This window comes from Ictalurus furcatus, chromosome 23, assembly GCF_023375685.1.
Source record: "Ictalurus furcatus strain D&B chromosome 23, Billie_1.0, whole genome shotgun sequence".
NCBI classification, from domain to species: domain Eukaryota; kingdom Metazoa; phylum Chordata; class Actinopteri; order Siluriformes; family Ictaluridae; genus Ictalurus; species Ictalurus furcatus.
Genome location: NC_071277.1, coordinates 1,291,777 through 1,314,000, shown reverse-complemented (window position 1 = coordinate 1,314,000; position 22,224 = coordinate 1,291,777). Strand labels below are relative to the sequence as shown.

The following is a 22,224-nucleotide window of genomic DNA, read 5'->3' as shown; positions in this document are numbered from 1 at the left end:
AATGAGCTCATCGATCAAGCACAGTGGAGGTAGTGTCATGGCTTGGGCTTGCATGGCTGCTTCTGGAACAGGCTCACTAATCTTTATTGATGAACTCGTGATGGTAGCAGCAGAATGAATTCAGAAGTCTACAGAAACATTCTGTCTGCCAATTTAAAGAGAAATGCATCCAATATAATTGAGAGGAACTTCATCATGCAGCAAGATGACGCAGTGACCCAAGACACACTGCCGACATAACAGAGGACATCATCAGGGAAAAAAGGGGAAGGTTTTAGACTGGCCAAGTCAAACACCAGCCCTTAACCCAGTTGAGCATACGTTTCACATCCTGAAGAGGAGACTGAAGGGAGAACTTACACCCCCCCCCCCCCAAAATAAATAAATAAATAAGTGAGCATGGAAAAGCATTCCAAGAGAAGAATGCAACAGTTTGGTGATGTTGGTTTGGTCACCGGCTTGATTCAGTTGCAAGCAAGGGATACGAAACAAACTATTAAGTGTTATTAACTTTAAGATTATATGTTCCAATACTTTGTTCGCCTAAAAATTGGGTGGTTATCCACCAAAGGTGTCATGTTCTCATCTAGATATCAGGAATTGAAATCTGAAATTCTGATCTTTCCTCGCCTATTCATCTTTTGATCTCAAACCCAAATGTCTTCAGTGTATAGCAAAAACAAAAGATTTGGCCTCGCCATTCCAATAGTTTTGGAGGGGATTGTACACTGGAAATATGCATGTTTGGGTCAAAATTAATAAATGAGTCATTCTGAAGTGTTCGAGACTCCAACACCAACCTGTAAACTTGACTGATCTGATCAATTGCCGCTGTGATTAATTAGCACCGGCAACATAAACTGAAATGGTGTTATTGATTGGGTAGAGTGCATGTATTTTTCATAATTTGATATTACATTTATTTAATATTTCACTTAATGATAGTACTGTTACCATGGAGATCCCTTAAGCCCAAAGAAAGCTCTTTCCTCATAACCTTCACAGTCAGAGCTAAGGGTTAGACATGACTAATCAGTAAACGCACTTGTAATGTTCAGGGACTGAGTAAGCACTCTCCTTCTCTGCCTCCCCCACAGTATGGGAGCATGAGTCAGAGGTGTGTGTCTGTGTGTGAGATAGTGTAGCTCCAAATGGCAGTGTTGGCACTGGAAAATGAGTCAGCCATTGATGGATGAGAGGGAGAGGTTTTATGCTGCAAGAACTCTCTCTCGTTCTCTCTGACACACACACACACACACACTCACACACACACACTCACACTCACGCCCATGCACTTACAGCTTGTTTTTGGTAATTGTATCTCTTGTACTGTAAAGAACATTGTGCTGGGATGTCTGTAACACATTTCACATGTAGCACAAATTGCATTAGGTTGTATAGCATGTTTTATGTGATTAACAACATCATGTAGAGTTACGAATAATGCTGAAAAACATTATGCTCTCACATGGTCACGGATGTTTTTTGATGCTCATGGGCTTGAAAGTGGTTTTACGCCCTTTAACTTCGTGCATTTTTGTTAATAAAACATGATTCTCCTAATGAGAATATTCCTGCTAGCTTTCCACAGACTCGTGGCTGGATCTCAATATCCCATGTGGACAGACTGCTTAAACGCTCGTTGAATCAGGGGATTCAGCTGACGTTGTGTGTCCTGATATAAACGCACCACTTTGTTGTGTATTGAGCAGTGGTTCATGTTTTATTCATAGAGCTGATGTTTTATTGATGTGGTTTCAGATTTCTAAGTATGGGAGCGGGAGCTAGAGGGTGTTAGGGCACCTCACTGATTCAGGCCAAAACTGCAACACAGCCAGCGCTACCAGCTCTTATTCACTAATATGATAACTGTTAACAGGTGGGACAGAGAGCTGAAATGAGGGCCTGGAAGTTACCAGCATAAAAGTGTTTTTCCTATATGAACAGTGAATACTGTCTCAGTGTTTGCCTAGCAGCATCAGATTCTTCTCTTTTTTTTCTATTTGGGAGTTAATCATGTTAACTGGACTGGCTTTTTATCATTAGAGCTGTTGAAGCTGTCGATAACTTGTACACTAGCAGGAGATGATCAGAAAAATGATCGGGAATCATGCATAGTGGGATTCTGTCAGTTGTGGTTCCTCGCTGTTATATCTCTGTCCTATCAAGACACTTGAGCTCGTGATTTAAGAAGCAAATTATGAAATATTTGAGATGGGATTATTAGAACAATAGTCATAATTTCTCATTACATTTATTCTATTTATTATTATTTATTCTCATTTCTTATTTCTACATTTTATACTGTAATTTAGTTTAAATTCAAAATTTGCAAACTATAAATAAAACATCTGCTATGTATATATAAGTATATATGATCAGCTGTCAAAAACAATATTTCACAGAATTGGATACCTAACCATAAATCTTTACTTAAATGAATAATTGTGCGATATTCTGGCTTCTCTTACACCCAGTGCTTCATGTGTTTTGTCTTAATCTTACAGAACCTTTGAATCACAAGCTGTAAAAAAAAAAAAAGTGCTATGTAATTATTTCTGCTTAATAACTTGATCTTTCTAGTTATCATTTCATTATTTTTTTTTACACATTATTTTGACTCCTAATACATAAATTCACAGAATAATGGCCCATAAAGGTCATAGCAGTCATTTTGACCATTTGAATTTGAAGTACCATAGCTTAATGCACTGCAGTGAATTAGCAGTCATTAGTCGTGTATGTGTCAACTGAATTCCACTTAAGCCTGCTGGCTTACTGGCAGTCTGATAAACAGCATTCAAAATAAGAATCAGAATTTAATATACGATAAATAAATTGAGCCCATTTGATTGATATATAGTGTACATTCACTAGCCGTGTGAGAAAAGAAGAGACCTTCGGGATTAGTAATGAGTACTTTGAAGGTCTAAATAAAAGTGTAAGGAATACAAAAGTATGTTTGTTTGTTTTTTGTATTGGAAATGTAATTAAGTAACAATTCAATAATACTATAGTATAAATACATAAAAAGTATAAATACACCAAAATAACACTTAACTGAAGTAACAAAGTACAAATACTCAAGTATTTTACAACCCTGATTTCCAGCCCTACTACTTGATATTTTTCCTCTAGATCTCACTGAAGATGTCACTTTAGTCACTGTTACTAATGAAATACCAGCCCGTAGAACAGTGTTTGTTAATGAAGCTTAGCGCCCAAATACTGACCTTTCTTTCAAAGGGACTTAGATCTTTTCCTCTTGCCATCTTGATCCGAAATTGAGGTCAACTGGGCCTCAGCATTTATATACATTTCATAGAACATGGCAGAATGTTAATTGTGTTTTTGGCTGTTTTTAATGTCCTTAATGTTTTTACTGTAGAAGAACTTGGCATATGTGACCCTCAGATTTAGGCAGTTTATTCTAATGGAAAACAAATTCTCATCTAAATTCAACTACTGGATCGAAGATTTTTGTATACCTGACACAGAAAGATATTCGATACTCCAAGATAAGACAGTGTACTTGTGGTCAATGAATTTCTTTCAGCCAAAAATGGGCAGAAGGTAAATTTTCGAATTACTAGAATTTTCATTTAGGTTCATTACTAGCTATTTTGTATATTGTACACAGTTGGGGTTCACTTGGAGCATGCTGTTGCTTGTTCATCCTAAAAAATATAATAATAATAATAATAATAATAATAAATCGTCCTTGCTTATCTGTGTGTTATCTCTTGGTTACAGCCCTGGCCCCAGCCTCAAGTATTATAACCTGACAGCTTCTGTAAATAGGACACACACACACACACACACACACAAAGAGAGAGGGAGAGAAATATAGACACACATTGCAGAATGATTTATCTGTGTGAGGTTACTGTGTGTAAGTGCTCAATTAGAGAGTTGGGCTTTTAATAATGTGTTTAGTGTTTAGGGGACTCTCTATGGATCTGTGTTATTTCTTTCTCAAGGGTGGGGAAGAAGTAATGCAATACAAAGGTGTGTGTGTGTGTGTGTGTGCACATTAGATGAAGGTGGGATGTTACCTGATCTGAAGCTGGAATTCTGAAAGGAGAAGGATTGAATATTGTTCCAGTGGATGTACCAGATAAAACCGCACTGTAGCATCAGCATCAGTTGTTTTGGGAAAGGATTTGGCAGCCTAATCTCAGCTCAGCTCTCTAAATTCTGTGGAGAATTCTAGAGAGTTCACCCCTCTTTTAAGTGTTTCCTCTGGAGTGGATACATTTGTGTGCATAATAAAATTTCCTATTATGTGCAATCAGCCTATCACGGTCATACTATTCATCATGCAATTCTAAATAAATAAATAAATAAATAAATAAATAAATCATGTAAATTATTTGTCATAGAAGTACTATAACGTGGTATATTAGTAATAACACTGAATATTGGCATGTGAGACAGGTGTGAGCAGGATTAGAGCATGACCTTTTATAAAGTACAGCTTTTTCTTTCTTCCAAGAATGTTTTCTTGTTTAGAATATTGGCTTTAATAACACCACCATCAGCAGGTTTAAATCTACTGCCTTCAAATTCATATACTACTTCATTAGCCTTCACTCCTTCTTCACCTTCTTCCATAAATGCTTTTTCTCCTGTTCATCAAACCTTCCTCCTCTCACTCTCGCTACTCCTCTGTGAGTCAAGTCTTGGTCTCCATAGCAACTGTGGGATCTCGATTAAACAATAGCCTAACTCCAGGGTCACGGCTTTGGGGATGTGTATGAACCCACGCATGTCTGTGTGTATCTCTGTGTGTGAGTGTTCCTTTAATTATCCTAAAGTGCTTTCCTCTATACAGAGAGATTCACAGTAACATAGCAACACTTGTAAAATTAGGATGTCATTCAAAGCCTCCTCCATTCTTCTGGATTGCTTCTCTCAGTTCTCTTGTGTCCAGAAGCCACTGAATTTAAACTTCTGTTTTAGATGCAGTTGCATGTTTCAACACGTTTCAGTGCCCGCCCCCCCAACATTTCTGTTCTCTTGCTTTGTGGAACTGTGGCTGTATGTGTGACAACACAAGCTCCACTGATGACTTTTAGATCTTCGTAGAAAATACATTTTGTATTTGGATGGTTTTCTCTTCTCCAGCTTGTACACCAGCTCTCACATTTCTCTGTTTCTCGTGTTTGGAGTGATGTAAGAGGATATTTTCAAAAACGTCGCGAAATTCATTACAGTAAATTAAATATTTATCCAAAAGTGAGAGACAGCATTTCATCATGCCTAGTAATTGGCTCATATAGTATGTACATAAAAAAGCAGCAGGAAGAAATATCACCTAAATGTCTTTTATACATGACCTAAGCCCATGGTTCTCAAACTGGGGTCCACTTTATTTTTGTTCCAGGAAATCACAAGCCACCATTATCAGTTATTATGATTATCATTATTATTGAGTTATTGGCATTATTAGCTTATTTGACAGGCACTTATAAACGAGTAAGCTTATAAAAAAATCTTTAAGCTAACAACAATTTTAATAAAAACGTGTTTCTTTCTTTTCACTTTCTATGGTGCTGAAACACTGATCAGCCATAACATTAAAACTACTGACAGGTGACGTGAATAACATTGATTATCTCGTTACAATGACACGTGTCAAGGGGTGGGATATATTAGGCAGCAAGTGAACAGTCAGTTCTCAAAGTTCATGTGTTGGAAGCAAGAAAAATGGGCAAATGTAAGGATCTGAGCAACTTTGACAAGGGTCAGATTGTGATGGCTAGACAACTGGATCAGACTGGGTCAAGACAACAGGTCTTGTGGGGTGTTCCCGGTATTCAGTGGTTAGTACCTTCCAAAAATGGTCCAAGGAAGGACCGGCGATGAAACATTGACAGGGTCATGGGCGCCTTGATGCGCTTGAGGAGTGAAGGCTACCCGTCTGGTCCGATCTCACGGAAAAGCTACTGCAGGACAAATTGCTGAAAAAGTTAATGCTGGCTATGATAGAAATGTGTCAGAACACACAGTGTATCACACCTTGCTGTGTATGGGGCTGCATTGTGTCAGAGTGCCCATGCTGACCCCTGTCCACCACCAAAATCACCTACAATAGGCACATGAGCATCAGAACTGGATCATGGAGCAGTGGACGAAGGTGGCCTGGTCTGATGAATCATGTTTTCTTTTACATCATCTGGATGGCCGGGTGCATGTGTGTCGCTTACCTGAGGAAGAAATGGCACCAGGATGCACTATGAGAAAGGTGGCAGTGTGATGCACTGGGCAATGTTCTGCTGGGAAACCTTGGGTCCTGCCATTCACCATGTGGGTGTTATTTTGACACGTACCACCGACCTAAACATTGTTGCAGACTAAGCACACCCCTGCCACACAGCAAAAGTTATTCAGGAATGGTTTAAGAACATGACAAAGATTTCAAGCTGTGGAATTGGCCTCCAAATTCCCCAGATCTCAATCTGATCAAGCATCTGTGGGATGTGCTGGACAAACAAGTCCGATCCATGGAGGCCCCACCTCACAACTTACAGGACTTAAAGGATCTGCTACTAACGTCTTGGTGCCAGATACCACAGCACACCTTCAGAGGTCTTGTGGAGTCCATGCCTTGATGGGTCAGAGCTATAGTACAAGGGGACCTACACAAAATTAGGCAGGTGGTTTTAATGTTATGGCTGATTGCTATATATAGCTGTAATGTTATTGCACACAATATGAACCTAATATATGAATAGTGTAATTCATTTATTCATTTATCTTCAGTAACCACTTTATCCTGTTCAGGGTCGTGGTGGATTTGGAGGCTATTCCAGGAACATTAGGTGTGAGGTTGGAATACACCCTGTATGGGACTCCAGTCCATCACGGGGCACCATACACACATTCACACCAGTAACCAATCCACTACCAGCATTTTTGCATGGTGGAAGGAAACAAGTGTACCCTAAAAACTACATACAGACAGTAACCTGAGCTCAGGGTCAAATCAGGGACCCTGGAGCTGTTAGTTGGGAAGGCCATCTACAACCAATATTGGGTTATGCTCTAAAAATATATTTGTACTCAGGGGTCCATGGAATGTTTTAACAGTTAAACGGGTCCCTGGCTGTAGAACCCCTACCTTAGACTTCCATTTAATGGTTAATAGTAACTGGGTCTATTACTAGGCTTGTTAGCTGTCTCCTACTGTTTTTTTGTTTGTTTTTGTTTTATATATACATATTCATGCTCTGCAAAAAAAGACATCAAGTGAAAATATCTTGAATATTTCTACATCTAACTAGTATTTCCTATTATATTACTACAGTAAACCAAATCTACAGTTATTAAACCTATTTATTGACATTTTTTCTCATTTGAAGCTTGAAATAGTCTTGTTAAATTGGCAGGCAATGTTTCTCATTTTAAGCATTTATTTCTAGAAAGAAGCTAAATTATCTGCCAATAGAAAATGTAACGCTTGAAATGTTTAAAATCATCTAAAAACATTTGCCCATATTCTGGGTCTTTTCACTTGCTATCAAGGTTGGTGTTTGAGGCCCCTGTTCTATTTGGTTCCTGTTTGTGTCCAAAAATACTCAACATTTAATTCTCATAACACTCCTCCTGCTCTGTTTTGCTTCAAGGGACAAACATGATTATGTCCAGCCACAGCGTTGTGTGTTGTCTTGCCACTTATTAGGTGATAAATGGATGTAGAGGTCGGTCTTCTGTTCATTACATCTCATGAAGCAGTCTAGAAAAACCGACCTTGTGCTGCTCAGTTATAAGCTATTATATACTGTTCATATACAGTGCCGTCCACTAATATTGGCGTTTAATAGAAAAATCACACAAAGGTCTTCAACAGTAAAACCAGTATTAAATCGTTAAATATTTTATTTGTAATTCTGAACGTTAACATTGATCTGCTTAAATAAGCACTGCATGGCTGTTTGACTGAAAATTAAATGATTAAAATTGCCACCCAACAGTTATCATTAAGTACCGAATGGCCGTTTGACGAAAAACAAAAGGGTGGTCTCTGATTTGGATTATATACACATTTATTTTAGCTAGTTTATTTATCAAGTAACTGAAGCCTTGTAATGTTACAGCCTAAGATAGAACAATTACACCCTGAATGAAAGCAGGCAAGATGTGACGATCCAATATTATTTGGAAAATTTGAGGAAAGACGCAACTTTTTCAGTTGTCCATTTCCATTTTCCAACATTTTCGATTTACCATTAATTTATGGCTTTTGCTTTCATTCCAGAGCGCTGGCTAACCTCGGTTAATGCTAGCACTCGTTTCTCCACTAGTCATAGCTTCTTCAAGCAAACAAAATCATAATATGCTTTTCATTGAACAAAGCACACGGTTTTAAATAATACTACTAGGTAAAATCCAGTACATAGAATGTCAGAAGCACAGTAGCTAAAAATTAAGACCACTGGCGATACAGCATAAACCTACTTAAAAATACCTTAAAACAACAACAACAACGACAACAACAACAACCTGCAAATAGTTCAGTTTTAGTTTCCTACTACAAGAAGGTTTCCTATTGCTTGAGACTGCTGTGCATCATTGTCAGTTGAATTTTTCTGAGAACACAGAAATGGATAGAGATAAAAGCTGGTAGTATATTTCAAACAGTGAAACACAAATTTGAAATGGATGTTAAAATCGTGTAAGTATAAATAAATTGTGTAAGTATTGTATGCTTTGTGTAAGTAATCTTTGGCTCCAGTAATACCAAAAAATCTCCAGCTACTGCACATGTACCTTTCTTTATATATTTATATCTTTGAAATCTTATCATCTGCATGTGTCAGTGTAAGAATCTAAGGCGGCAATCTTTTTACTAATGCAATTACTACCTTAAGTGCTTCTATTAGTTCAATGATTTGTCTGCCTGTGGGTTGGGAGCACGCAATGCACACAACCCTTGTTATTAGCTCTGTACACTATTTAATATACTATATGTAATGTAATATACTATATACTCATCTTTTGTAACATGTCTAGCAATCCTGACAAACAGAACAAATAAAAAAACAGCAGTGGTGTCAGTGAAAGTGGCACAAATGCAACACTGAGAGGCCATGTTGGTAGCCTGTAGTATTGATGTTTTTGGCAAAATGTTCTCTGCCTGCTGCTTTCATGACCAATCAGACATGGGGAGGTTTTAGAACTAAAGATAGTCAAACCACTGTCTTGTTCAAAAGAGCAAGTGCTATCTAGGAGTCCACTATTCCGAAATAAAAGCACCCCGTTTATTTTTTTTAATGAGATGACGTGGGAGAATATTTAATATGATTTGTATTCTTTAGCGAAGTTATTTTAAAATCAAGATGTTATTGCTTGAGCTTTACTTAACCTTGTAGAATATTTTGAGATTGAGATTCACCAAAACAGACCAGATACATTGGCACAGGTCACAGGCTACTGGACAGATCCCAAAAACATAGGCATAAGGCTTAAGTCATAGGACCTGAGACATGCAGCTCAGTGCCAGTGTAACTAATAATCTCATGAATGATCAAGATTTTTAATTAAGCATGTACTCTATTTTTCCTGTGTTTCTCTGACTTTACCATTCTCTCCCATTCCCCTCAGGCATTCTTCTGATCCTGTCAGTACCAGAGAAGCTGGTATCCTTTGCAGAGGAGCTCTCCCCTAGCTGGACACCGCGGAGCCTTGTCTCCATGTTACATTCACCAAACCCACCTGGCTGGTGGAAGGGGTCTAGTACTGGTGACCAGCCCACTTTCACAGGCCGCAATGCACCAGTGTCTGCCCTGGCATTGACCCAGTTGCTGATGTCTCGCCTGGATCACACTACCACAGTCAAGACTAGCTTTGGACCAAGTCCAATGCCTAGTATTGAATCAATAGACCACCCATTCAAAACTGGGTTCCAGAACTCTGTTGAACCTTATTCTAACAGAACCAGCAGGATCGACAAACCTGGGATGGTCAGTAAAAAGCAGAAGGTTTCTACACAGTCAGACTCTGGGCTTCAAAGAACTGAGCATTCCCAACTGAGGTCCATAAATGATTTGGAGCAAGTAAAGTCCACTGATAACACCCAAGGGATGAGTGTTGAAAAGCAAACCAACCCCAGTTACCCTTACTCTTCAATGATGTCAACATGGTCATCCATCCCTCCTATGACACTGGAGAAAAGCCTCAGGCAGCATGCTCATGCCATCACACTGCGTGAGGCTCCTCTTAATGAAAACCCAAAGTTCTTAGGGAGCGTGCCTGTGTCCCCGTCACAATCGCAGCCCTCTAGTCTGTCCACCTATTTTCCCCTCAACACTGAGCACTCGGAAATAAATAGTGTTACCTTCCCTACTGTGGCTGCCAGCATTTCTGTGAACAGCAACTCAGCAAAGACATTAGGTTTCACAAATACACCTGCTATCGTAACCAGTGATGTGTTCTCCTCCCAAAGTAGTGTAACAGACACAGGCACCAGCTCCATTAATGGCAGTTTAGGTACATCACTGAATATTCCCCCACTCATAAATGATTCAAGCACCTCCGAGCTTCTATCAAGAACAAATTTGAGTAAACTGCCTAATACCACACAAGACCCCTGGGGTTCAGGGAACCAATCAGGCCCTGATCTTGACTCAGCTGATAACCGTGTCACCATTTGCCTGACCAAAATGGACATTGTATGGGTGGTGCTTGCCATCAGTGTGCCTGTGTCATCCTGCTGTGAGTATCTGCCATTATATTTGACCATTGAATGCCACTCACTAAACTAATTGGCTTTATTGACTCCACTGGCTTAATATTGTGTGGTAGTGGAATTAATGGTCTTAGTTTTGGTGTATGTAAATAATAGATTTTCTGGCTTTTTATTTTTTACGCAGTCTAATGGCCCAAAATTATGTCCTGTAGCCAGAATGAAATTGGTATGAATTGCTGGCTCTCTTCTTCTTCATAGCTGTGCTGCTGACAGTGTGCTGCATGAGAAAGAAGAAGAAGTCAACCAGCCATGAGAACAACCTGAGCTACTGGAACAACACCATCACCATGGACTACTTCAATCGCCATGCTGTGGAACTCCCTCGTGAGATACTGCCACTGGAAACTGTTGATGTACGATTAACAAAACAGTTTTACACCTAGAATTACACATTCCTTTCTTGGTCTTTATATATTAAAGAAATCAGGTGCAGTGCCCTCCACTAATATTGGCACCCTTGGTAAATATGAGCAAAGAAGGCTGTGAAAAATTTAGTACACCTGGGTGACTAGGAACAGGAAATTGTTCAACCATGATTTCCTGTTTCACAGGGGTATAAATATGAGGTAACACATAAGCCAAATTCCCTTAGTCATTCATAACAATGGGTTAGACAAAGGAATATAGCTGTGATGTGCAGTAAAAGGTTGTTGAGCTTCACACAATGGGAAGTGTCTATAAGAAAATAGCATAAGCATTGTAAATGCCCATTTCCACCATCAGGGCAATAATTAAGAAGTTCCAGTCAACTGGAAATGTTATGAATCGACCTGGAATTGGACAGGCATCTATATTGTCTCAACGAACTGTGAAGAGGATGTTTGAGTGGCCAAAAAAGTCTCCAAGGATCACAAGTTAGTTGCATCTTGGGGTCAGAAAGTCTCCAAAACTACAATCTGAAGTCACCTACATCACCACAAGCTGTTTGGAAGAGTTTCAAGAAAAAAGCCTCTACTCTCATCCAAAAACAAACTCGAACGTCTTCAGTTTGCCGACACTACTGGAACTTCAAATGGGATCGGGTTCTGTGGTCAGATGAAACCAAAATAAACACCAGAGGTGGTTTTGGAGCACACAGAGAGGTAGCCATATGGAAAAGTACCACATGCCCACGGTTAAATATGGAGGTGGATCTTTAATGTTTTGGGACTGTTTTTCTGCCAGAGGACCTGGATATTTTGTTAGGATACATAGCATCATGGACTCTATATCAACTCAAATATCAACAGATATTAAATGAAAACCTGACTGCCTCTGCCAGAAAGCTTACAATGGGTGGTGGTTGCATCTTCCAGCAGGACAATGATCCAAAACATTCATCAAAATCAACACAAAAATGGTTTACTGACCACAAAATCAAGGTCCTGCCCTGACCATCCCAGTCCCCTGACCTGACCCCCATAGAAAACCTGTGGGGTGAACTGAAGAGCAGAGTCCACCAGTGTGGACCTAGAAATTTGAAGGATCTCAGATCGGTCTCAGATCCCTTGCCATGTATTCTCCAACCTCATCAGGCATTATAGAAGACTCAGAGCTGTTATCTTGGCAAAAGGGGGGTAGCACAAAGTATTGACTAAAAGGGTGCCAATAATTTTTCCATACCTATATTTAACAAAGATATTTTTTTTTTGGATAAACCTGTGTCGTTTTCAATTGTTTGATATCCATAAGAGCAGAATATTTATGTGATTTATTTTTAAACAAAAGATCAAAAGGTTAAACAATAAAGGCAATTTTCACAGCCTTCTTCGCTCATATTTACCAAAGGTGCCAATATTAGTGGAGGGCACAGTAAAACAGCCAGTTTCATGACTATAGAGGTTACATAAATGCTATGGACACAACTATGTGCACTTTTTCCCCTAATCACACAGAACTAAAAAGGTGTGTAATTGTTAAGCCTTTAACATCAGATGTGTTCATGTGTACGAAATGTAATTATCATACTATTTTTGTTTGAATTCATGCTGATTTTTTAAGAGATCATGTCCTTTTTTAAAGTAACTTAATTGTAGTAGTTTGGTTGTGGTATTCATACAGATTGGTATGAATTTGATGGGATCTTTTAAATATAGTTAATAAATAATGTTTAAATGCATATAATCAATCTTGATTGGATTGGTAAAGATTTGTTCCACCAGCATTAAATTAACACATGGTGTATAACATTATCCCAGAGTGGAATCTGTTTTTATAAATGATTGGGCATGTGTTCATTCCAAAACCATGGGATATTAACATGGTGTTAACATGGGCATTAACATGCTGTTAGAACAGTCTCCACTCTTCTGGGAAGGCTTTCCACTAGATTTTGGAATGTAACTGTGGGAATTTGCCTGTTCAGCCACAAGAGCATTAGTGAGGGTGTGCTTTACTTCACTGTGCACCAGTGAAGGCCTGGTGCACAGTCAGCACTAAAATTCACCCCAGTGGTGTTCAGAGTGGTTGAGGTTGGGGCTTGGGAAACTCGAGTTTTTCCACACCAACTCGATTTGTGCATGGGGGCATTGTCATGCTGAAACACGTTTGGGCCCCTTAATTCTAGTGGAGGGAAATCTTAATGCTACAGCATGCCAAAACATTCTATACATTTGTGTGTTTCTAACTTTGTGGCAACAGTTTGGAACCACATGTGGGTGTGATGGTCAGACGTCCACATACTTTTGGCCATATAGTGTATTGTAGCGATTAGTTTTGTGGCATGTTCGTTTTGTACCAGAAACTGACAAATGCTTTAAATGAACAGACTGTGAGGTTGCTTTTGGGGACTGGTCTCTAGCACCACCTAGTGTTTAGGTAACAGTAATACCTTCACTGAATCTCTTGCTATGTCTTGCCTTCTTAGTTCTTTTAGGTTTTTTTTTCTTGAATCACTCTCTCCTAGTACATACCTGTCATCATCTTTCACCTCTATATTTTTATCCAGAGAGCTTCTTCAATCATTGCCAAGTTATGTGCATAATGCCATTCCACATTTCTGTGATAAGTGCCAATCAGACACAATCTGCCATGTAAGTTAACACCCTGAGGTTAAATGCAAGAGTGTGATTCATCACTGACAACTGAACTCATATATTTCAGGAGCGAGAGACATGCCTACCCCCTAATGGTGACTACAGCGACAGTGGTGTTGTGCTGGTTAACCCTTTCTGCCAAGAGACTCTCTTCATCAACAGAGACAAGGCTTCTGACATCTGAGCATGTCACATCAAAGCTTGTCTGTTTCTATTTTCTTTCTCAAATGTTTTTTTTTATTATAATTTGGTGATTCTTCTGAGACTGAGCTTTATAATATATATATATATATATATATATATATATATATATATATATATATATATATATATATACACACACACATACACACACACACACACACATATAAAAGATATATAGATGAGTTTAAATAGACAAATGAATGAATTAAGAGCACTCTTGCTGTAAGGGTAAGCCCCCTTGCATATTTTTTCCTGATGTACATTTTCTACAGATGCTTAATTGTGATAAGGGTTTTTATGTCTTTTTGGATAAAAGCAGTGTGTGTGTGGTTTCTGTGGTGTTCAAGTGGCTTGGAATATAAAGCAATGCAATGTATGCTGTAAAGATGTGTGTGATCTTACCCAAAACACTTAAAAACTTAAAAGCCTGATGAACTTGAATTGCCTGTGTGTGTGGGGCTGAAAAAGCAGATGGCATGTGCCTGGGTTCAAGGAGGTACCTAAACCCTGTGTTATTGTTATCACTGGAAGAGTTGTAGTAGTTTGGTCGGTCATGAGATTGAGGAAATTTTGAGTTTTTGCCCTTATAAGTCACCAGCGCAGGGACTATTCAAAAAGTCTGTAGTCCCGTTGTAGACAGCACTGTGTTTCTGTGTCCAGTTGCATGTCACATCTCTGGTTTCTCACAGGTTTATACATCGGGGGGTGTGTGTGTGTGTGTGTGTGTGTGTGTGTGTGTGTGTGTGTGTGTGTGTGTGTGTGTGTGTGTGTGTGTGTGTGTGTGTGTGTGTGTGTGTGTGTGTGTGTGTGTGTGTGTGTGTGTGTGTGTGTGTGTGTGCGCATGATAGATTAGGGATCATATTATATGTTACAGAGCATCTCTTAATTAAACATGGACAGCAGTGTTCGAAATTGTTCCTACAAATCTCATATTTTTAAAACGTGATAATATTAGCCTGCTTCGTTAAGCTTAGCTGTGTTGGGCAATTTTGTATCCTACCATACTTAATGTATTCTGTTGAGCCATTAAACATTCAATTTAAACATTAATTATTTTTATATACTTGTTTGGCACTTTTATTAGTTCAAAAAGTGGTGGTAGATGTGTCTCAGATCCCTCATGACAGTAAGCAGTTGTTTTTAAAAGGATGAGAAAGCTTCATAGTGTGTGAAAGGAAGAAGTCCTTTTGTCTGTTTGTGTATGTCTTTCTGCCTTTAAAATTGTTTTATTGTGAGCATTGAGGTTTGTCCAATCTTGAGCTGCATTGTTTTATGCTGAAAGAATAAGACCAAAAGTTGTCATTCTGTAGTTCTCCTCTGGTGTTTATTGCTGTATTGTACAGGTTTTTGGATGATTATGAGTATAAAACACTGGATGTAATAGAGTAAAATTATTAGAATAAGTGATCAAATCAGAGAAAATATTTTATACTACAGTATTTTACTTTGAGCATATGTTTGAAAATATTGTTATTTGGTCAGTCTTTCAGTAAATGTAACACATATTGAGTCAGCTCAGTAACAGTTTCTGTTGTAATGTACTCATTTTTATTGCCTGTGTTTATCTTTTTTTTTTCTTCTTTTTTTTTTTAAATCTTTTATCATCCTGTTATTTGTATTTTACATTTAGGAAGGATATGTAGGAGGGATATTGGGTTTATTGCTGACTGCTTTAAAGCGTTATTAGAAGAGGGAATCATATTTTCAACTTATTTTGTATTGTAGCACATACACTGTACTTTTTACTGCTGAGCAATAAAAGGAAAAATGGTTTATGGTGTTTTGTGTCTCATTTCTGTCCCAACAGTCATTGCTATTTTCTTATGCATTTAAAATGTATGCTATTAACCATGCTAAGAAGACTAGATTCAGCCTCAGACACTTGACTGCAGGTTGTAGAATGTCTGATACCAGTGAGATACCAGTGATCCGACTCCTTCTGCTCTCTGGACCTGCCTGATCCATCCTGATGCCCTACTTTTGGTTGGAGTTCTCATCAAGTGGAAGTCACTTGCTGCTGCTGAAGGTGGCCCCACATGAAGCAGACTAAAGATCATTGAGATTACTGAGGACGGTACCACTTAAAAACAATAAAGATGGCTTTGTACTTCAAGTCATATGAACAGTAATGTTATAATGGCTTAGGACTACATTTGCTATGACAGCTTTAACACTGCAATTGCCACAAACAGTTTTTCACTCAAGTCTTCATTAGTGAACATTGGAATACCCACTCCGTCATACCGAGGGTACGGCCTGTTCAAAAATACCCAAGCCCGAGGGTCACTGCAAGACACTCGAGCCCGGGGTGGAATGAATATCCAGTCTGTAATAAATGAATGTGTGGCATAGACCACCCTGCAGCAGCACACACATCCTGCAAGCATACCCCTTTGGACAAAGCCTTCGAGGAGGCGACCGCCCTAGTGGAATGAACTCTTATGCCCAGAGGCGTGGCGAGATCGCGCGCCTCGTAAGCCATAGAGATTGCTTCCACTATCCAATTCTTTGATACAGCATCACCTTTACTGTCGCTGCCAAAGCAGACCAGCAGCTGCTCCGACTTACGCCACTGGCCGGAGCGGTGGACGTATGTACAGAGAGCCCTTACTGGACACAGCAGGTGCATCCTCTCTTGTTCCGGTGTGAGGAACAGAGGAGGGCAGAAAGCCTGCAACACCACAGGGTGGGCAGCCGATGTAGGCACTTTAGGAATATAATCCGGCCTAGGATACAGGAAGGCCTTGGTTAATCCAGGGGCAAAGTCAAGGCAGGAAGGGGCAACAGAGAGAGCTTGTAGATCTCCCACTCGCTTGAGAGATGTCAGGGCCAGTAGGAGAGCTACCTTTAGAGTCAGAAGCTTCTCAGAGGCTGACTCTAAGGACTCAAATGGGGCCCCTGACAGACCTTCCAAGACCACAGAAAGATGGGCCTTAGCCGTCTGACACCACGCATGAACCTCGAAGTTAGAGGATGTTGCCCCACAGAGGCTCCATCAACAGGGGCATGGTTGGCCGATACGGTGGCCACGTAAACCCTGATTGTAGAAGGAGCCCACCCCACTGAGAAACGTTCTTGTAAGAACTCCAGGACTGTAGCTATTGCGCAGTTCACTAGGTCTAGCTGATGTTCCTCACACCACAAAACAAAAAGTTTCCACTTGAGTGCATACAATTTCCTTGTGGACGGTGCTCTAGCATTTAACATGGTCTCTACAATCTCAGTTGTGAGACCAGAATCTATGAGCTGGTGCCCCTCAGGGGCCAGACCCACAGTTTCCGTAGTTCTGGCCGAGGGTGATAAATCAGCCCGTCGGCTTGAGACAGTAGATCCACTCTAAGGGCTCAAATGGGGCACCTGGCAGACCTTCTAGAACACCAGAAGTTCTGTGAAGTTCACAGAAGTTCCCTCATCGTAGTAGAATCCTTATAACCCCTAGAAAAGTTGTCCACTGCACTGGGGAAAGCATACTTTTCTGAGATTCAACCTGATCCCCAAGCTCTTCATGTGGGCGAGAACAACATCTCGATGTTGAACCGCCAGTTCCCTGGATCATGCTAGAATTAACCAGTTGTCCAGGTAGTTTGGTACACAGATGCCCTGGAGTCACAATGGAGCCAGAGTGACATCCATGCACTTTGTGAAGGTGCCAGGGGATAAAGCTAGCGATATTTCTATGTGGAAATATGCACCTTTTAGATCTATTGCCACAAACCAGTCCTCGAACTGAATCTGTGGAACGATAAGTTTGAGCGTCAGCATCTTGAACCTGTATGTCCGAAGAGTACGGTTCAGATGACGCAGATCTAAAGTTGGCCGCATACTCCTATCTTTTTTGTGGACCAGGAAATAATGGCTGTAAAAACCTCCCTCCCTCAGGGAACGGGGTACATGTTCTATGGCCCCATTGTCCAAAAGGGAACTTACTTCCTGCGCTAACGTCGGGCTCTGGTCTGTGCTGACTACTGTGGTGAGCACACCTCTGAACCGGGAGGGTCGAGCTATAAACTGGACCCGGTAACCCTTTTCTATGGTAAACAGAACCCATGGAGACACATTTGGCAGTAGTTTCCATGCTGCCCGATGGTCTTTTAGTGACGTTAACTATTCCACATTCTATTGGAGTGAAAACATAAAATTTTCGTTGCCCTGTGACAGCTCGCTGACCAGAGAACACTGAAAACTTGGGGACCGCCTTGGCTAGGGGAGGCCCTACAGTAGCACTGGGGGCTACCTGCACTAACAACCTCATGTCCCCTGATACATCCCTCCACGGCCCCTCAGGACCGCTCTTCTTTGCCTGCTTGGTCTTTATGACCATTCTCAGATCAGGCCTAGTAGCAGACCCCGACTGTGGCTGCCCGGTTCCCCTGACTGTCTGCGGGGGTTGGCGGGCTGCCATACTTGCTTTCTGGGTCTCCCTCGCACTAGTGCTGGCCCGGGCTCCACTCGAGGATACCCGGGTGAACTCGAGACAACAGGGAAGGAACTGGCTTTTTTGAATGCTGCCATATGTCGAGCTCACTCAGCAGGTCTGCTTGGTAGGCCTGCAACACTGTCATTGTCTGCAGTGACCCACAAGCAAGACTACTACTGCATAGGCCTTGCCCACCAATACCACAGCGGCCTTATACGGTGGTTTGGATGCAAAGCCGGCCCCCCTAATTACCTGCCGTCGATGGAGAAAGGTAGCTCGTAAGCACCTCCTCCACCTTCAGCGTAGCTAAATAGCCATGCCGTTCATTCCCCACAATGGCTGATTAATCCAACATTGTGGGGTTATAAAGATGGCTTATGCATGGTTTTCCCCCAGAAGCCTGATATTTTGTTATGTGCTTCTGGAAGACAGGGGAGTTTCTGCAGTGTGAGGGATTTACTTTCACTGGGGAGAAAAAGGCTCATCCAGCCTTAGTAATCACTTCAAACAGCTCTTTATATGCTGCTCTCAGTTTTTAGCACATCCTTCTGGCTCCTCGGAGTCAGAAAGGAATTGTTACTATTATTATTTTGTGTGTGTGTGTGTGTGTGTGTGTGTGTTTTCCCCCTTTTGGCTTTCCATAGCGGAAGGAAGACGCGAGCTCCAAAATCCAGTGGAGAGCCGAACCCGGAAGACAGAGCAAGAGATAGAGCAGCGCTCGTCTCCGGCTCCTCGTCCGGATCCATAAGAGATCCCCCGAACTTGAGACGGCTAGCTGCCTGAGCAGCGGCCGGCCCAGATCCGCGAGGCTCTGAAACCCAACTCGCTTCGGCTTCCGGGAAGAGTGCGAGTCGCGAGCCGAGCTACTTAATGTAGGCGTTACCATGCGCAGCCTCTAGAGGCCGCCGTCGCATGCTACACTCCTAAACACTTCACCCAGAAAGTGTGCACTTTTCCCCGTGATGAAACGGGAGCAAGCCGGAACACACTTCCTGAATTCTTTCTCGCTCATTACTTCCCTCTCTTTTCTTATCTTTTTCTCTAAAAAAAGGGATAGAAAAGTTTAGAGATGTTGAGAAAATATCGAGTAGCAATGAAGCGTTTTTGTCACACGAACAACAGACATGCAGTCTCGCTGAAGATAATAAGGCTGGCAGCGTGGTTCACAGGTGCCATATATATATATATATCATGCGACGCGCTTAATTACCACGTCACCTGATCATGGCAGACCTATAAGTAGAGGCATGATTTCACATAAGCCTTAGATACCGGTCACGCGCGTAAGGCGTTCCCATAGTGTTATGCTAAATGCAACGTTGAAGTTCCCATTGAAAGGGAACAGACTTCATGTAAAAACTGTAATGACTTTTCTGGTTACATAACTGTATTATTTGACCATGTAGTATTAGCACATTTATAGAAGGGAATTATTTATAATCGCACTATACGTTGTCACCCAGATGAGGACGGGTTCCCTTTTGAGTCCGGTTCCTCTCATGGTTTCTTCCTCATATCGTCTCAGGGAGTTTTTCTTTGCCATCGTTGCCTCTGGCTGCTCATTAGGGAGAAATTCATACATACAAATTCATACATTAAAATCTATATCCAGAATTTATATATTTCTGTAAAGCTGCTTTGGGACAATGTCCATTGTTAAAAGTGCTACACAAATAAAACTGAATTTAATGGAATTAATAGTTTTTGTACACCTTTCTTGCCATAAGCTTCAGAATCTTAAAGATGGGCAGTTTCAGCAGTTTTGGAACTAATTCGCAACCTGAAATTAAAATGGATTTAACTGGAATTTTTGCCATTTGATTTACACAGTATATCTAACATTTGAAGGTACAAAATGTTATTTTTATTTGACACAAAGGTTACTAAAAAATTTAGACAAAGAAAGACATTTGTTGAACAGCAATTTTCAAGTCACAGATTCTTAATTGTATTTAAAGTTAGGGCATTGACTGTGCAATTCTAACACATTCAGATTCTTGGTTTTGAACCAATCTGGCGTAGTTTTGGCATTATGCTTAACCTTATTGTACTGGAAAGTGAAGGTGAAAGGTGAACTTCAAGTGTCTTGCAGAGTGGAACAGATTTTCTTTGATGATTTCCCTATATTTAGATCTATCCATCTTGCCATTAACCCTGACCCATTTCCTAGTCCCTGCTAATAAAGTGGAACATAATGCTACCACTACCATGCTTTAATACAGGGATGGTGTTTTCAGATTGATGAAGTGTTGGATTTCTTCCAAACATAGCACTTTGTGCCAAGATCAAAAAGTTCAAAGTGATGCTACTAGGTTATAATCGGACTAAAGAATCTACTAAGAATTATATTTAGGAATGGGAATGACATTAGCAAAAATGTTATCCACGTATTATTATAGATTACCACTAAAAGTATACCATTTCGTTTATTTGGCTAAACTAACACTTTTAAATGGTGTAACTCTAGAAGATCCTTATGCCTTGGTGCCTTGTCAGTGGCTAAACTATCCAAAGTATCAAAGTAAACTATCTCATAGGAACTATGTTTATACTAGAAGGAAGTTGAAGGCATACAAGTTTCTTGATACTTACAGTGCTGTGAAAAAGTATTTCTTCTGTTTTTGTGTATATCTCATATAAAATAGTTTTAGATCATCAAACAAAATACAACATCAAACAAAGGCAACCTGCGTAAACACACAATACAGTTTTTTTTTAATTGAAGCAAAAAAAGGTTATCCAACACCTATCTCCTATGTGAAAAACTAATTGCCCCCTTAAACTTAAAATGTGGTTGTGCCACCTTTAGCAGCAATAACTGCAACCACACACTTCCGATAACTGGAGATCAGTCTTTCACAGTGCTGTGGTGGAATTCTGGCCCACTCTTCTTTGCAGTGCTGCTTTAATTCAGCCACACTGGAGGGTTTTTGAGCATGAACTGCCCGTTTAAGGTCCTGCCACAGCAAGGTGTGTTTTGACAAAATTCAGACGAGCCTTAATGTTCTTCTGGGTTAGCAGTGGTCTTCACCTCACCACTCTTCCATGGATGCCATTTTTGACCAGTGCCTTTCTGATACTGGAGTGATGAACAGTGACACATATCCTTTTTGCTTTACCATTTGCTCCAACAGTGAAAGAAAAAAATCAAGTATTTCCTTTCCATAACTTTCCAAGGGAGAAAAAAAATAGAGAGAGATGGATTACGGCAGTCAGAAGAGAAAAAGATGTCAAATTTACACTATCTCAGCAGCTGTATTTGAAACACCCTTGCAACAGTGTTTATGAGGTTTTTTTTTAATATATATAATTTAATGGCAGGGTAATGTAACAAGTAGTGTTATAAATGTACATACATTTTTGTGAAGAAAATATACATATATACATATATATACATGTGTGTGTGTGTGTGTGTGTATGTATATTTATAAAACGCCCGAGGCGGAGCAGGGAAGAAAAATGAAGCTCTTGGCCGCAGTTTCATGCCTTTGCCAGTCAGTGATGGGAGAATGGTTAGAGTTCCTTTGATAACTTTTGTTTAGACAGGTCTCAGCACGATGTGAGCCAAATTTGGTGAAGATTGGATGAAATTTGGAGGAGGAATAGCAAAGATGGCACTTAAAAGAAGCATTTTCAGCATGTTATTGTAACTTTTGACCAGTAAGTGGCGCTGTCATGAAATGTATTGCATAGCCTCAGGGCATGGTCCTGAGATGGCTACCAAGATTTGTGTAAGTGCACAAAGTCATTGCTTAGTTAAAGCTTCAGTTCCTGTTTGGCAGTTTTGCCTTATTTTCAATGTTACTTTCAAAACCTATCAAACCTACAAAATTGTGCGT

General features: G+C 40.3%; 1 protein-coding gene across 1 annotated transcript in view; it reads left to right on the top strand.

Annotated features, from left to right (window-relative positions):
* Positions 1–15,741, top strand: part of tmem108 (transmembrane protein 108) — a 59,170-nt gene extending 43,429 nt beyond the window's left edge. The window contains exons 4-6 of the mRNA XM_053610925.1: positions 9,607–10,716; positions 10,949–11,103; positions 13,832–15,741. Of these exons, the coding sequence (XP_053466900.1) occupies positions 9,607–10,716; positions 10,949–11,103; positions 13,832–13,948 (1,382 nt within the window). The 3' untranslated portion in view covers positions 13,949–15,741. The remainder of the gene's footprint in view (positions 1–9,606; positions 10,717–10,948; positions 11,104–13,831) is intronic.
* Positions 15,742–22,224: the final 6,483 nt, after the last annotated feature.